The 16,759-nt window shown below is 36.9% G+C and overlaps 1 protein-coding gene across 3 annotated transcripts in view; it reads left to right on the top strand.

Moving 5' to 3' along the window:
- The window catches only part of Afg2a (AFG2 AAA ATPase homolog A), a 180,966-nt gene that overhangs the window by 32,593 nt on the left and 131,614 nt on the right, over positions 1 to 16,759 (top strand). For all 3 annotated transcript variants that reach the window (XM_057757278.1, XM_057757276.1, XM_057757277.1), the window contains exons 11-14: positions 3,475 to 3,684; positions 8,361 to 8,414; positions 10,225 to 10,304; positions 15,890 to 16,016. In XM_057757278.1, the coding sequence (XP_057613261.1) occupies positions 3,475 to 3,684; positions 8,361 to 8,414; positions 10,225 to 10,304; positions 15,890 to 16,016 (471 nt within the window). The remainder of the gene's footprint in view (positions 1 to 3,474; positions 3,685 to 8,360; positions 8,415 to 10,224; positions 10,305 to 15,889; positions 16,017 to 16,759) is intronic.

The following is a 16,759-nucleotide window of genomic DNA, read 5'->3' as shown; positions in this document are numbered from 1 at the left end:
GGTTCTAGGCTTATGTGTACCAGTATCAAGGCTAATTTGTAAAATCAGCAAAAATAAGTTCATTGCATATTATTTATTCAGTTTTCCAGCATGTCTTAGTCACTGTTCTGTTTCTGTAAAGAGATGCCAAGATCAAGGCAACTCTTATAAAAGTAAACATTTAATTGTGGACTTGCTTACAGTTGAGAGGGTTAGTTCTTTGTCATAGTGGACAGTATGGCAGCACTCAGGTAGGCACTGAACCATACCTGAGAGCTATATCCTGTTCTCTAGGCGGCAGGCAAAGACCAAACCTGACATAGGCGTTTGAAACTTCAAAATCCTCGCACAGTGATATACATTCTCCAACAAGGCCACACCTATTCCAGCAAGGCCACACCACCTAATCCTTCTCAAATAGTGCCATTCCCTGGTGATAGAACTTTCAAATATATGAACCTTTGGTATAAATGGGCCATTAGTATTCAAACCACACCCTGGGAGAAGTGCTTGCTTTTGAACTAGGAATAAGTTGACAGCCAAAGCCTCATGAATAAAATGAATCTGTTATGCCAACACAGCCTACCAAGTTTCTATTTAATATGACTCTGAGTCTACAACGGAATTTATACATATCAACATTCCAGCACCACCTGCTTTTAAAGTATCTAGTAGTGACTACATGCTCAGAAAGCATGAGACACAGATTATAACCAGACTTAGACAGCTATGTCTTTGCCTTTCTTGAGACTTTTAATGATCTCAGCAAATACCATCCAAGCATGGAAAATATCGCTTAGTTTTGTTGAAATCTGGCATGCATATCATATGAGTGTTTTACCACCTCCATCCCCCAGCCCTTTTGTCTGAATAAATCTTGTAGAAGCTTTGATAAGACTACATCCTGATTAAAAGCTTTCAGTGACATCTCAGTGTGTTCAAAATGTATTGATCTGCTTTATTTAGCTTTTATGGTCCTCTTTTCTGTCCCTCCCTCCCTCCCTCCCTCCCTCCCTCCCTCCCTCCCTCCCTCCCTCCCTCCCTCCCTCCCTCCCTCCCTCCCTGTTGTCACATCTTACTCTCATTCAAGCTTGCAAATGATCTTCCAGCTGGAATTGATGTTTTCTTCCTGGGAGCTCCTGAAGTTTCTGTTTCTTTTAGTGCACTTAGTTTTGTACATGTATATTGTTTTTCAAACTTTGTATTTATAGCTTATTCTCCTATTTCCTTTGTACATTATCTAGTGCATAGAGTGTGTCCTGATCTGTATTTATATGTAAATTTATAAAGAATACTTTGTCAAGGTACGGTGGTGCATGTCTTTAATTCCAACACTCTGAAGACAGAGGCAGGGGCAGACTGATTTTGTGTATGTGTATTTATTTTACTTTAAATAAAAGTACACCCTGACCACAGTTTCTCAGTGTCATCTTTGTATCTTTAATTTTTGAATGTGACCCTTTTTTAAATTTTGAGAGTTTCTTACAGTGTATTTTGATCATATTCAATCCACATCACCTTTCCATGACTCCTCCAATATCTTCCCCTCTCACACTCCATTTCCCAACTCCATGTTCTCTTTTTTTATATAATTCAAGGCATCCAGTTTGTTTTGTCCATTGGGTATGGAGTCAACCACAGGAGTTATGGCTCCCCTACCATAACTGACTCTTCCTTCCCCAAAAGCCATCAATGATTCATAATTTTTCAGTTAGAAGTTGGGTCTTGTGAACCTTTTTCCCCTCCATGCTAGAAGTTAACTAACTGCCAGTCCTGATAGGCGACCACAGCTGCTGTTTATGAGCTCACTTGACAACTGATGAAAGTAATGCAAGTAGGTCTAGGTATCCCAGTCAAAACATTGTTGTGCTCTGGTCCTCTCTGACCTGTGGCTCTAAAAACTTTCTGTCTACTCCCCATTTCTAGTACCTGAACCTTGCAGGGGAGTCAACGTGTTGTAGATATTGTCTTATTTATGCATGAGCACTTCACTGACAGTCTCTGAATGTTGATTAGTTGTGAGAAATTTCTATGATGGTTATTGGGAACTGAACTAATCTATGGCACAGAGACATGAGTGGAGAAGGCAGTTATTTTACTATGTCCATTTTGCAGAGTAGTTATTGTAGGTTCATCCAAAGGGACTATGAACTCTAAAACCATGAATTTTTAGAAAGACTGAGGCAGACAGATCTTTATGGATTCCAACCTAGTGTGGTCTACATAGTGAGTTCCAGAATAGCAAAGGCTACATGGTGAGACCTCCTCCCTCCTATTTCCCCCCGGGGGGGGGGGGCAGCTTTGTTTGAGAGTTATTTCTTAGTTGAGGAAAGAAGCAGGTATGAAGATGATTTATTCCAAAGGCAAGGATTTACAAAACTTGTACTGACTGGTTTTGTGTTTCAGCTTGACACAAACTAGAAATGTCTCCTTGAGATCCTCCCAGTATTTTCTGAATTAGTGATCAGTTTGGGAGGGCCCAGACCCCAGCGGGTAGTGCCATCTCCTGGCTGGTGATATGTGTTCTGTAAGAAAGCAGACTGTGCAAACCAGGAAGGCAGGTAAGCGTCATTCTTTTATGGCTTCTGCATCAGTTCCTGCTTCCTGGAGCCTGCCCTGTGCTGACTTCCTTCTAAGTGAACAGTGCTATAGCAGTATAAACCTTTTCCTCCCCAACTTGGTTCTTGAATCATGATCTTTCACTGTAGCAGGAGAACTCCTAACTAGGATAACATTATTCTTTCAAATCGTTTTGTTAAATTTTTAAATTTAAAAATTGGTGGTACTTTGTGCAGTGACATTATCAGTTGACATATTCATGGATGGGGGGTTCTCACAAGGATCCACCCCCAGATGAAGAGCTATAGACAATGGCTATGAGAGGAGAATCCATTGGCTTTGAAATGGTCAGCCCTAAACACATGTGTATATTACTCATACCAAATGAGCCCAACAAGTTGTATTTATAAATTTGTGTGTGTATATGATGATAAGAGTAAGAGGCAGTGAATATAGAAGTATTGGGCAGTGGGGGTGATGAAGTTAAAGGATGGAGAGAGAGGGGGGAGCAATGGTATAACTACAGTACTCATGCAGAATTACCAATAAATAAGGTATTTTGATGAGGTGTTACTTTTTTTTTTTTTTTTTTGGTTTTTCGAGACAGGGTTTCTCTGTGGCTTTGGAGCCTGTCCTGGAACTAGCTCTGTCGACCAGGCTGGTCTCGAACTCACAGAGATCCGCCTGCCTCTGCCTCCCGAGTGCTGGGATTAAAGGCGTGCGCCACCATCGCCCGGCGAGGTGTTAATTTTGAGCAAGAGTCCTGTGGTTAACTAACTTGAGATGCGTATCATAAAGGTCATGTTATACTTACTAAGCACATGTTAACCTAATGCTGCGAACATAATGTATTTACTTAAAGAGGCTTCATTTGTCCTTCAAAGACAAATGTTTTGTTATAATTAATGATAAGAAAAAAAACATTTTGTATTGTAGGTATCCTGGTCAGATATTGGAGGACTGGAAAATATCAAACTGAAATTGAAACAGGCTGTGGAATGGCCCTTGAAACATCCTAAGTCTTTCATCAGAATGGGTATTCAGCCACCTAAAGGAGTTCTCTTGTATGGTCCCCCTGGATGCTCCAAAACAATGATAGCAAAGGCTTTGGCCAATGAAAGCGGGCTGAACTTTCTAGCTATAAAGGTAAGATATTGGAGTTTCAATGGCTACTCTCTTCTAGCTTCTTTCCATTATATCCTGTATGATGCCTGTTCTGTAAGGAGCAGTTAATTTTATTTCTTTATCTGAGGTAGATGACAGTAAAATAGTAGGTAGAGAAGGTAAAAACATGAGCTGCAGCGAATACCCAGTTTAATTAGAGCTATCTTGGTACAATCAAACTTCTGAGGAAATACGTCTTTTCCTGTCTCGCCTCCCCCAAATGAATGGTTAGGAAGTATACATTTTTGAGAGAACAGTTTAAATTCCCTTCCCTTTCCTGCTAATCCCTCTCCCTTTTCAGAGCTCCTACTTGCCTGCAGCATGTCTGACTCAGACTTGCTGTCTTTTTTTCCTGCTCTTTAAGGTGTTTCCCCGGGAGTGGTCTTCTGTGTGTGTGGATCCTTTCCCCACAGTGCCTTTGTGTAATTCTATCCCTTGGATGGTTTGCTTTTTGTCTAGTGTGTTAACTGTGTCAGGACCAAGTTGCTGAGGTTATTTGGTAAATAAAATTGTTAAACAAAAACCTCCTGTGATCTTAACAGTATCCAGACTGTACTGTTTTCACCCCAACTGTATAGTTAGGTACAAATGGGTGTCTTATTTATAGCACAGAATTTTCAAATTAGCCATGTAGTTACTTAAAAAGATTTAGAAGTCATCCTTACAACTTGATCTGTTCACTGCCTTTTAAGTTGCAGTGCTGGCATTCTATGCAGTGAAAGAGACATTACCTTTTTCCTTTCTGGATATGAAGAAGACAAAGGTGGCACAATTACCGAAACAGCATTGTGTGTGAAGTGCAGCCATGCATACTATCGCTTTTAGCTCTTGCTGGGTCTTTGAGCCTGCCACTCAGCTTCTGTGTCCTTTTGTTTACTTGAGTAAAACCTGCCCAGTGAGAAGTTTGGTGCAGTTCTCTAGCAGTATGCTGGTTTTTCACTCTTTTGGTTCTTTCTGGAGCCCACCACCCAGCTTCCCAAATAAATCACACACAGAGGATTATTCTTAGTTATGAATGCCCAGCCTTAGCTTGACTTGTTTCTTGCCAGCTTTTGTTAAATTATCCTGACTGCCTTTTGCCTCTGGGCTTTTTTCCTTTTCTTATTTCTGTATATCTTACTTTCCTTTTTACTCTATGGCTGGTTGGGTGGCCGGTTCCTGACACCTCCTCTCCTGCTCCTCCTCAGTTCTTCTTCTATTGCACTCTGTGCCTGCCAGTCCTGCCTGCCCTTGCTCCTGCCTTGCTATTGGTGATTCAGCTCTTTATTAGGACCATCAGGTGTTTTAGACAGGAAAAAAAAAAAAAAAATCACAACTTCATAGAGTTAAACAAATGCAGCATAAACAAAAGTCACACACCTTAAAATAATGTTTCCCAGCATTTCTCTGTCAACTGTAACATTTATGAGCTATGAAACGCATGTTGCCATTTAGCCTGTATGACTTTGGTCCTTAGTTCACTTTTTTGTATTTAATATTTATAGTTAAAATTATGACATATATGTGTGTGTGTGTGTGTGTGTGTATCATGATTAAAGCAGGATTATGATCCATTTTTTAAGATTACAATTATTATGAAAAGTGCCTTAAGCAAGCTGATGCCTGATTTACTATACAGATTTTGAGGCTAAAATTCTGGCTGGAGGGCGTATTGTTAGGTAGCATCTTGGCAAAAGCACAGGAAGGTGTAAGAGTTCATTATAAAGCAGGTAGCCAGAGAGTGAGAGTCAGTGGCTGAGCTCCCTCTTGTAACAACTCATCCCCTAGAAAGTCATACTCTCACAAGAACTGACACTCCTCCTGAGAGGAGGATGATCTCATTGATCAGCAAGTGTGGTAGCAGATTGCGAACTGTTTTCTTTAAATGTAAGAGCTGTCTTTAAAACTGAATATAAACTTGTTACTCTGTACTAGAATATAATGTATTTAACAGCTTGAACTTCAACCTCAAGGTAACCTTTCTTGGTGATGAAACTGCTCTGATAGATTGAATTCTAGAGCAACGCGGCATAGCAGTTTAGCATTCTTCTGTGTTGCATTGTACTGGTACTCATCTGCTGAGGTTCAGGAGCCTGTAATTCAGTACACAATCACAGACTCTCTTGGGCCTGTCTTCCATTACTGCCATTACTCGTTAGTAATGCCTGACTTGAATTGTTCTGGCCCAGTTTTGCTCATAATGCTAAATAATTAGGTTAACTTCAGATCTGTGTTGTTCACCTTCTCATCTCCCTCGCCTTTCATTTGTTTCTTCCCTGGGCTTCTGGTGATCTGCTTCTACATAACTACTATGAGGTATGAAGGATCCTCAGATGGTTCAACTGTTTGGCATGCTTTTCACATTTCCTATATGTTATCAAGTCTATTTATACAATGGATTTATGTCATGCTTATATTACTGCACATATTACTCAGCAGAGAGGATGCATCACAGAATCATCATATTCTTCTTTCCAGCATTGATACTGAAGTTGTCTTTTTTTAGAACCCTTACCTGTGAAAGAATGAAGACCTTTCTTAATATTCTCTAACTGCTCTTACTTAAGCTTAATTAAAAAGCTGTGTGTAATATGCCTGGGTTTACATTGCTTTTTTAAAAAAATTATCTTCATTATATTAGTATTTTATGTCATAGTCTTCACTTTTATGGATAGTTGTTACCAGAATAACAGTACTAATACCGAGTTAGCATGTACATCCAATAAAAATGGTGACTCCAATATTTTTCTTTCTGATGTTTGTCAGGACACACGTTGCCTAATTAGTTGCCCTAAACTGAATAAAATCTACATTCAAACTCCTTACCAAATCCTGCCTCCAACAAAAACTCATTGTGCTAATTAAAGCCTGTTTTATTGGTTGAGGCTTGAGGTTTGTCTGATTCACTTTGGCAATGCCTTTCTGTGCTCATATTTAGGAAAGTAATGTAGCACATGTGAATGAAAAGCACTCTTTGCCATATCATGAAAGGACAGTCCTTGTTCTCTATCATTTTGTGGAACTATAGAAGTAATCTTGCCAGATAAAACCATGCAAAATGGTCTTACTAGTCAGTGGGGAGGTTAGGAATGTCACACCATCCTTCAGTTTTCCGTCAGAACATTCTGAACTCTCACTGCCTGCACTGGCGCAAGGCAGTGCTTCTTTGGCCTTCTTTGGCCTTACGGCAGCTTCTCTGCTGGCTTTTCTTAGAATCTCCCTCTTCTTGTCCTCCACTCGGACCTCGACACCCTGGGCTCCACTTAATGAGCACCTTACAAATTTATTTACCCATTTTATATTATTTTATGTTTTCAGATTTTGTTGTCGTTGCCGTAACTAGTGCATTAGTGATACTCTCTCACATGTTTCCTTGTATGCATGTAATGGTCTCCTTAGGGTATCTATGTATGTAGAAGTTCCGACCTTGCATATGAATGTTCTCAATAGTACTAGATAATTTGAAATTGCCTTATTTTGGTATGTTACGGGTTTTTTTTTTCTCAATGTCTCGTGAATTTTCTTAACATATTGAAGTTCATGTTTGCTCTCCAGCAGTCAAAGCGCTGGTATTGCAGATAGTTTTGAGTATTTCAGACAGAGATGAGCTCTTTAGAATTGTAGTAGATAAATCTATAGCAGATTCAGACAACTATAGTCTTTAGACAAAATGTTTTGGTTCAGACATTTCATATTTTTAAGGAACTTTTTTTTCAAAAATGAAGAGGAAGAACAATATCTAGACTGTTATTTCCAGAGCCTAAAATGTATAAATAATTGTACTATTGTGTTATTTTTAATATGATTAATTTTTGCTTGCACAGGCAGGTTAGAAATTCTCTTGTTAAAGTCAATTAGTACAATTTGATAGAATTCGATTTCTCTTATATAATACCTGCAGACGGGAAAGCAATAGCTAACTAAAAAGCAGTTAGACAGGGGCAGCAGATTGTGACTAGACACTATGAAGCTTACCACAAGGTGGTTATGAGAATGTGTTTCTGGGGTAGTTAATAGTCTGGATGGTCCCGAAACTCCTTGGCAAGGGTAGTGGCTAAGAAGTGCCTGCAAGGCCTTGTCGTGTTCAGGGCAGTGTTGAAGCTGGTAACATTCAAGGACTTTTATCATAGATTACTTGGATCTTCTGTTTGCTTAGTTTTTAGGGTTTATCATGAAATTATAAGAAGACTATTTCTGCCTTCTTTACTTCTTGCCAGATAGGGCTTTTAATCTAGTAGGTTTAGGTAAAAACTAATAAACAGATGTGACTGATTTAGGAATCTATACATGTGACTTCTTTGTTGGTCTTCGAAATTAGCCTGTTATATATTTGGTGCTTATACAATGCTTGGTATATCATAAAACGACCCATAGGTGGACAGTCAGCGAGCAAGTTGCTATCAAACATACTTAGTCACAGCCTCTCCTGTGTATTGATGTGTGGCTTTAGAACATGTGGCTTTAATATTTGAGGCATAAAAAACACCTAAGGGCAATAAGCATGCTTTAGGAACTAATTTAAATAAAAGTGGTGGGTTGGGGTTTTTTGTTTGCTTTGATCTGATTTTTTTTATTTTGTTTTTTGCTTACTTTCTCTTTGTGTTTTTCCCCCTCCTTAATAAAAAGAAAATATGGGTGACTGTGTGAAGACGCTAAAGCCCTGGCTTCTTCCCTTACAGGGGCCTGAGTTAATGAATAAGTATGTTGGTGAATCTGAAAGAGCAGTTAGAGAGGTAAGGAGAGAATCACACTTTCGTCCTCCTGTGTAGTTCTTACTTACTTTGGAAATGGAATAAATCTTCAAGCAAATGCTATTTTATGATTTAAAATGCAACTTTGAGTATTCTTTAATGTTTTTGTTGGTTCTTACCTATCATACTATCCTTTTATTTTTCCCAAAATTAATTTTAATAACTATCATCCCTTCCCATGTTTGTAAAAGGAAATGTCTATCTTTCTGAAGGGCAGTCAGTCTTATATGGAATTTTAAGCTTTTATATTAGGTAGCTTTTTACTTTGAAATAAGCATTGTATTTGAAATTTTCACCTTACTGACTTGATCTTCTGTCTTGTGGTTTAGACAGTGTATCTTCCGTATGTTGACTGACTTTTAAATCCAGCTCCTGACTGATAATGCTTCTTCATTCTTGTTGTTAAATTTGGTCCAAAGTTGGGGCAACTAGAGTCACCATTTGATCACATGTCATAATTTTACTACTTTCCCCCCCTTTGTTTATAGAACACACAAGTAACAATGGGATATTGGCTCTTATTTGTGAAGACTTCAGTGCTAATCAGGAGAAATGGGGTTTCAAATATTTTGTCACAAGAAACTATTTAAAATTACATTTTGTCTTTTCTGTTTAAAATATAGATGATGGGGCTGGAGAGATGGCTCAGTGGTTAAGAGCACTGACTGCTCTTCCAGAGGTCCTGAGTTCAATTCCCAGCAACCATATGGTGGCTCACAACCATCTGTACTGAGATCTGGTGCCCTCTTCTGGCCTGCAGGGATACATGGAGGCAAAATGTTGTAAACATAATAAATTAATAAATCTTAAAAAAAAATGGACACCTTCCAGTCTTTAAAAAAAAAAAAAAAAAAAAAAAAAAAAAAAAAAAAAAAAAATATAGATGATGGTGAATTTTAGAAAGTGTTAGTTGAAATAATAGCATGAAAAACAGCAGTATTTACTAATATTGAATTGGTCCCTGTATCTTTATGATCATGTGACACAAGAACAAAAAATAATGGTCTAAGTTATAAGAGATACATATTTGGATTTTTTTTCTGCCCATGCTGCCTTCTTCCAAGCTCGTTTTCATGCATTGTTTTATTGACTGTTCCATTGGGTAAGACACTGACTTATGTTCAGTCCAGTCTATGGTCCTTAACATCTAAACATTTTTCTTACCTGGGTTTTATGTCAACCATTTTTCCTGTACATTCTTTTTTTTTTTAATTTTTTTTCCCTGTACATTCTTAAAATGCTCTTAGCTTTGAAATGTATGAGCATCATGTATGGCTTTTATTTTAATGTTTTATGATAGTGTTATTTATTAAGTTTCAGGTATTGAGCCAAATGTTTTTTGTTTTTTTTTGGTTTTTCGAGACAGGGTTTCTTTGTGGTTTTGGAGCCTGTCCTGGAACTAGCTCATGTAGATACCCCTGTTTGTTACTCATTTCCTAATCTTTCTGAATTCTGTATGAATTATTACTATCATCATTTTCTAGATGTGGAAATTGAGGTCTGCTGAAGCTCATATAATAATACTTGGTGGAGCTGGTATTTAGCTGAATTTCTCTAATTATGTCACTGGTTTTTCTCCTGTAATGTGTTAATTGGTAGTCTGCTCACCACTAAGGAAGTTACTCTTAAAGCACTAAGTGTTTTGGGCACCTGTTATGAGGTCTAAATTACGTGATCAGGCTAGTAGTTTTGTACATGATAGATTTGATTCCACATGGTTTTCAGAAGGAAGCCAACTTTGGAATTTTGTAGTATTTATTAATTTTGTCTACTTTGGTATTCTTTCCTCTAGATATTCCGTAAAGCAAGAGCAGTGGCACCTTCCATTATCTTTTTTGATGAACTTGATGCTTTAGCAGTTGAAAGGGGCAGGTAAGAATTCTTAAATATTAGCATGCTAAATAATAGTAGTTAATATCATTTTGATGCAAATTTTACTTAATACTATATTTTTCTAGAAGAAATCATTTCTGAATCTGTGCAGTTGATTTCTCCTTTATCTACTTTTTTCATCTAATTACTCTGTATAGTAGTTTTTTATACAGTTGAAAAAAACTGATACAATTGAGCATTTGAATTAATTTTTAGTTTGCTTATAAAGTTCCCTTAGTACTATATATTAGAAATAATAGTATCGATATAAACATAGTGAAAACAAAAGTTTAATTAAATGCAGTTATTTGGTATAAGAGAAGTAAATTATATAAGTTGTTACTATATGACCCACACAAAACCCTTATTTTCATGTTTCTCGCTTTGTATTGATAAAGCACATCTTTAAACAGTGTCGAAATATAAAAGATTTGAAAGAAAGAAAATATATAGATTTTTAGAATTCTTTACAATAAACTGTTGTAATTAAGTAGAATGTAAATTATCTAAAATGATTGGACCAAAATGCCTTAAATTTCAGGATTTTTTTCTTTTAAGTTTTGGGATTTTTTTTTTTTTTTTTTTTAAGATCTTGATGACCAGATGCTCAAAGAGTTTTAAGTCCTGGAGCATTTCAGAAGTGTTATTTATCAGCTTTTCAAAAATCAGCTTAATAATTATCATGACAGTGAGCTTTCCTTGAAGATAGATTTCAGTACATCATTTCATCACTTTTTTTGGTGCTGGGAACCAAACCTAAGACTTTGGCTTTGCTGTGTGTGGATTCTACCCTTGAATTAAATCTCCTGCCCAACAAATACTTTCTGTAACAAGACCAGTTAGTCCATGTCAAGTTTCTGTTAACAGCGGGTTTTCTGTTCTGTAGTGCGAAGACATCCACAACAGATACACAATAGTGGGAAAACGGCTGGCTAGCCACACAGTCTGTGTATCGTTTGCCAGTGTCTGTTTTGTGTTTTCATATAACCCTTTGATTATATTAAATGCCTCATGGCATTGTGTGTCTTTTGAGAATAATTTGCACAGCGGTCTTGACTTATGAAAGGAAAGAGGAATTACTGTATTATAAATGTCTAACTAGTACTTCCTATTGCTGAATGCTTTTGAATGCCCTGTTGCCTTTCTCCAGCAGATAATAAAGTTTTATGGTATTTCATTATTTTAGTGACTTAAATGTTTGTAGTTAAGCTTTTTACTAATGTTGGTTTTGATTTTCTAGGATGTCAGTTTTATGGATTTTGTTTCCTACTGATGTTTTAAAAGTCAACCAAGCTGTTTTCTTGAACTATGAAATGTTTTCACCAAGTTGTTCTCAGACTAGGTCTAAGTGGTTATGTGGAAATAAAGGCAGAAATGATATGGGTTATCAGAATGGAAGAATTCCCCTCTTACTGTAAATGTTATACCACCACTTTTTCCTATAAGAGAGTGATTGGATGTGTTAACCCTCCCTACTATGTAGACGTGACAAGAGATGTCAATAATATGTTTCTAAATATATGTGATTTACTGAGTATAAAAATACTAAGTAATTTCCCATAGGTACTATATAACAGCATAGAACCACAAAATTTTTAATCAGAAAGGGTATTTGCATAGCTGAATTAAATCAAATCCCTTGATTATAATTGACAAATCCTCAAGAGAACCACAGGCACACAGTCAAGTAATCAAAATATTGACTAATAAGAATGAGGGGCTAGAGGTCGGAGGAGCTGGTGATTTTGATCCATCTGGGTACTTAGGAGCACCTGAGTCCAGCTTCTGCTCATAGGTTTTCCTGTCATTGGTTAACAGATTTTTCTGTTGTATTTAAATAGACTTCTTATGAAATTTTATTATAGCATTTCTGTTTCTGAAACCTTTTGTTTTTTGGTATAGACTTTCTTAGAAATTTGCAGTAATTCACCCTAACAAAGCCTCCCCCCCCAAAAAAAAAAATAGAATGTGCTGGGTGGTGGTAGTGTATGCCTTATATCCAGCACTTGGGAGGCAGAGGTAGATGGATCTCTGTGAGTTCAAGGCCAGCCTCTTCTACAGAGCCACGACAGCTAGAGTTGTTACACAGAGAAATCCTGTCTGACCACCACCACCAAAAAGAGGGAGGGAGGGAAAAAGGGAGGGAAGGATGTTGAGCATTTCCTTAAGGGAGGGAAGGAGAAAGAGAGAGAGAGAGAGAGAGAGAGAGAGAGAGAGAAAGAAAGAATAGAATGCTAAGCAAAGCTGAAAAACAGCAAAAAAATCCCAGGTATTTTTATGCAAACTAAATTGAGAAGTGGGCCTGAATTGAAAACCTTTGTCACTTGTGCTAAATATACAGAATTGATTTTGCTCTTTGTATGTAACTACTAAGAGCAGTAAAGAAAGGATAAAGGTTAGCAATGAAATGAGGACTATGCTCTTTTTAAACCTTATTTGTATTATTTTAAAGTATGTGCATGTGTGTGTGTGTGTGTGTATCTGTCTGTGAATATGTGCACATAAGTTACAAGCAATTCTGAGCCACCTGACATGGGCATTGGGAACTGAACCCAGATTCTCTGTAAGAGAATACACTCTTAAACTCTGAGCCTCTCTTCAACTGGAGCACTGTGCTTCTTGGGCCAAAGAGAAAACATTTCAGAAGAGATGCTGTCCAATCATGAGTAGTACTAATTCGTTTTATAGAAAAGGCATTGTATTACTTTCTACCCAAGGGTCATTCTTTTGCACTTAAAAATGCTTTTGCTATAGAGAAATCTAATACTGTTTAAAAAAAAAAAAGTAGATAAATGCCCAAGTTACTAGGTTCAAATGTTATGTGCCAAAACCAACCTAAAAGCTTAAAGGTTATGATCTTGAAGCATTATATACAAATGCTGGGTAGAATTCTCCTCCTAAACATATACACCCCCCATTTATTTTTAGCTAAGTAATGAGAGCTGTTGAAGAAGTTAACAAGAAGCTAAAGGAGTTGGAATTTTTTTTTAAACATAGTTTATTTCCTGAGTGAAGCATTATTGTATCTGAGTATACAGTCTTATAAAACATTTTGTTGGGTTTGGAGGGATTTACATTTTACTTTTACATTGCAAAACTCTGAAAAGAATATACTATATATAAATCTTAGGTTTTCAAAATAAGTCATTTCTTGAGGACTCACAAGGCACTTGAGCATGAAATAAACTGTTGAAACTAAATGTAAGGAACTCTATAAGTCTACAACAGCGGTCCGCTCAGACACCCAGGAACAAAGACCTTTAGTAAAATGTAAGGAACTCTATAAGTCTATGACAGTGGTCTCCTCAAATACCTAGGAATGAAGGGTTTTTGTAGTATATTGAATACAGGCTGATGCATTCCATCGTGCCTGGTTGTTACAAAGCATGTCAGAGGAACTATTCTCAGTACTGGATTGATGCTTTCCATAGCAAGACTAAGGGATGTTTTCTACTATTTCATTATGAAGGCTTTGAAGGGAACTGACAATTGTTTTCTTTTGATTTGTTATCTTCAGACAAGGTTTCTCTGTGTAGCCCTGACTGTCCTGTGGTTTTGGTTTTCTTTCTTTCTTTCTTTCTTTCTTTCTTTCTTTCTTTCTTTCTTTCTTTCTTTCTTTCTTTCTTTCTCTTTCTTTCTTTCTTTCTTTCTTTCTTTCTTTCTTTCTTTCTTTCTTTCTTTTTTATATATTTATTTATTTTTGCTTTATGCCTAAGAGCCACTTATGAGTGAGTACATATGATATTTGTCTTTCTGGATCTGAGTTACCTCACTCAATATGATGTTCTAGCTCCATCCATTTGCCTGCAAATTTCAAGATGTTGTTATCTTTTTCTGCTGTGTAGTGTTCCATTGTGTAAGTGTACCACATTTTCCTTATCCATTCTTCGGTCAAGGGGCATTTAGGTTGTTTCCAAGTTGTGTCTGTGACAAACAGTGCTGCTATGAACATGGTTGAACACATGTCCTTTTGTTATAATTGAGCTTCTTTTGGGTATATACCCAAAAGTGATATTAAGGAAGGTTATTTCCTAATTTTCTAAGAAATTACCATATGAAATCCAAAGAGGCTGTACCATTTTGCACTCCTACCACAGTGGAGGAGGTTTCCCTTTACTCCGCATCCTCTCCAGCATAAGTTGTCATCAGTGTTTTTGATCTTGGCCATTCTTACAGGTGTAAGATGGAATCTGAGTTGTTTTGATTTGCATTTTTCTGATGACTAAGGATGTTGAGCATTTCCTTAAGTGTTTTTCAGTCATTTTAGAATCGTCTGTTGAGAGTTCTCTGTTTAGGTCTGTACTCCATTTTTTTATTGGATTATTTGTTCTTTTGATGATCAATTTCTTGAGTTCTTTCTATATTTTGGAGATCAGACCTCTGTTCGATGTGGGCTGCCATTTTGGCCCTGTCTGTCCTGAAACTCTCTGTAGACCAGTCTGGTCTGAAACTCACAGAGCTCCGCCTGCCTCTGCCTCTGCCTCCAAGTGCTGGGAAACTGGCAGTATTGATTTGAATGTGTTGACCCCGAAGTGTATTATTTCTAAGATTCTGAAAATCTTACATTATGTTCTCCTCATTGCTACTGACTGTCCCTTAATTCCGTCCTTTCTTGTCCTTCCTCTTTTTTATGGTCCTTTGCCTCTTCTTCAGCTTGGCACTTGGCATCATATAATACCTCATGTCCACTTGTAAGTTGTGGGTCTGATGATTCTGTCCTGTGGATGGTCAGTAAGTTTTTAAGCTTCTATCGTATGTTGAAATCTGAATCCTGTCAGTAACTATACATGGTGATATGCCTTTCACATTTAGCATATGTTAAATGTATGAAGATAATATTCATCCTAGGACAGAAGACTCTGTGTTCTTTTCTCTTCCTCCCCAGTACATTTCACTGGATATGTGTGTTAATATACATACAGTGCTATTTCATTCCGTAGATTAGATAATTCATAGTTCTGAGTAGATCCGAAGAAATCAGCATGATTGTGGATGAAAATTGTTATCTTTTGATCTTGATAAAGGGTTCTCTTACAGTATTCTTACTTGATTTAAGGGTTTTGTATCTGTAGAACTGGCTTTGTGAATGACTTCATAAATGAGCCAGTTTGTTCAGAAATGAGGACTGTGGTGACTACCCACCTGCTGCTGTGTTTTTAAAATACTTGATAATTTCTATGCATTCCATTCCTGGGAGATATGCAGAGTTTTCAGCCTTCCTTTGAGCAATGAGTCTATACCATAAGGAACTTAAATTTCAGTACCTGTCCCTGTCAATAGATATATTGCAGATATAAATTTTGACTGTCTTTAATTCTTTGTGTATTTGAGGAACTGGTTAAAGTAATCTTACATCTCGCTTCCCAATCCTAGTTTCATTTACTATTTTAGTTTTAGAAAAATCACCATATTTGATGATATAGGAAAGGAAACAATTTGAATATAGTTTTTGATATAATAATTCAGTTATTAATGACTCTTCAAGCATACATTTGCAAACATATCTTTTTTTCTTATAAAGAACTTTTAAAATAGTGTATTTAAGATAGGAAAGAAGATTTTTAAAACTGTTTTCAAAATATCAGTTCTTCAGGTGCTGGGAATGTTGCAGACCGTGTATTGGCTCAGCTGTTAACAGAGATGGATGGGATTGAACAACTAAAAGATGTAACTGTTTTGGCAGCTACTAATCGCCCAGACAGAATTGACAAGGTAAGAAAGGAGGTGATATGGGTGTTGTAGTTATTGGGTTTATGTCTTTTTGTATTGTATTGCTAAGTTTGTTTTGTTGTATCAGACATTGGAGGGTGTGTAACTGTTTTAGTTACAGGCTACAGGTTTACTACTCTTCCTGTTAGAGAACAAGAGAAACCTAGGGTTTTTGATGAACCAGTCTCCCAGTGTTCAGGAAAGTTTTGAATGGAGTTTTGACTATGCATGACCCATTTGTATTTACACTAAGGGTATTAGAAAAATCTGGTCCCAGGTTTTATTCTCTTGAGTGTAGATGAACTAGAGTTGGAATGGACCAGCCAGCCTCTTACTAACGCAGAATGTCATACCCTTTCATTGAGAATTACAATGAAAAATAGGGAGAATGACTAGGTCCAAGGCCACCCAGGGAACTGTTAATGAAAGTATTTTGCAATTCTCCAGCATCCCCTCTACCCCCTCACTGCTGCCACAAACTTTTCTTTTATATCTCTAGAAAACTAACTATTCAAGACATTTTTTTTAAGCTAGTTAGGCTTCTTTATGATTTTTTTTTTATCATTTTCCTCTATATCATGGTAAATGTCTAAGCCATTTCATACTTGAGAGAATCATGTAACCTACCATAACTATAGAAATCTTGTCGTAACCATTGCTTTCACTATATTAGAATGAAAATAATAATGGATTCTGTTCTCACAATATGTACCTTAGATGTAATTCTCTGAAGTTTTTAAATTGTG

This window comes from Chionomys nivalis, chromosome 24, assembly GCF_950005125.1.
Source record: "Chionomys nivalis chromosome 24, mChiNiv1.1, whole genome shotgun sequence".
NCBI lineage: Eukaryota > Metazoa > Chordata > Mammalia > Rodentia > Cricetidae > Chionomys > Chionomys nivalis.
The sequence above is the reverse complement of the archived record's forward strand: the minus strand, read 5'-3'. Positions and strand labels throughout refer to the sequence as shown.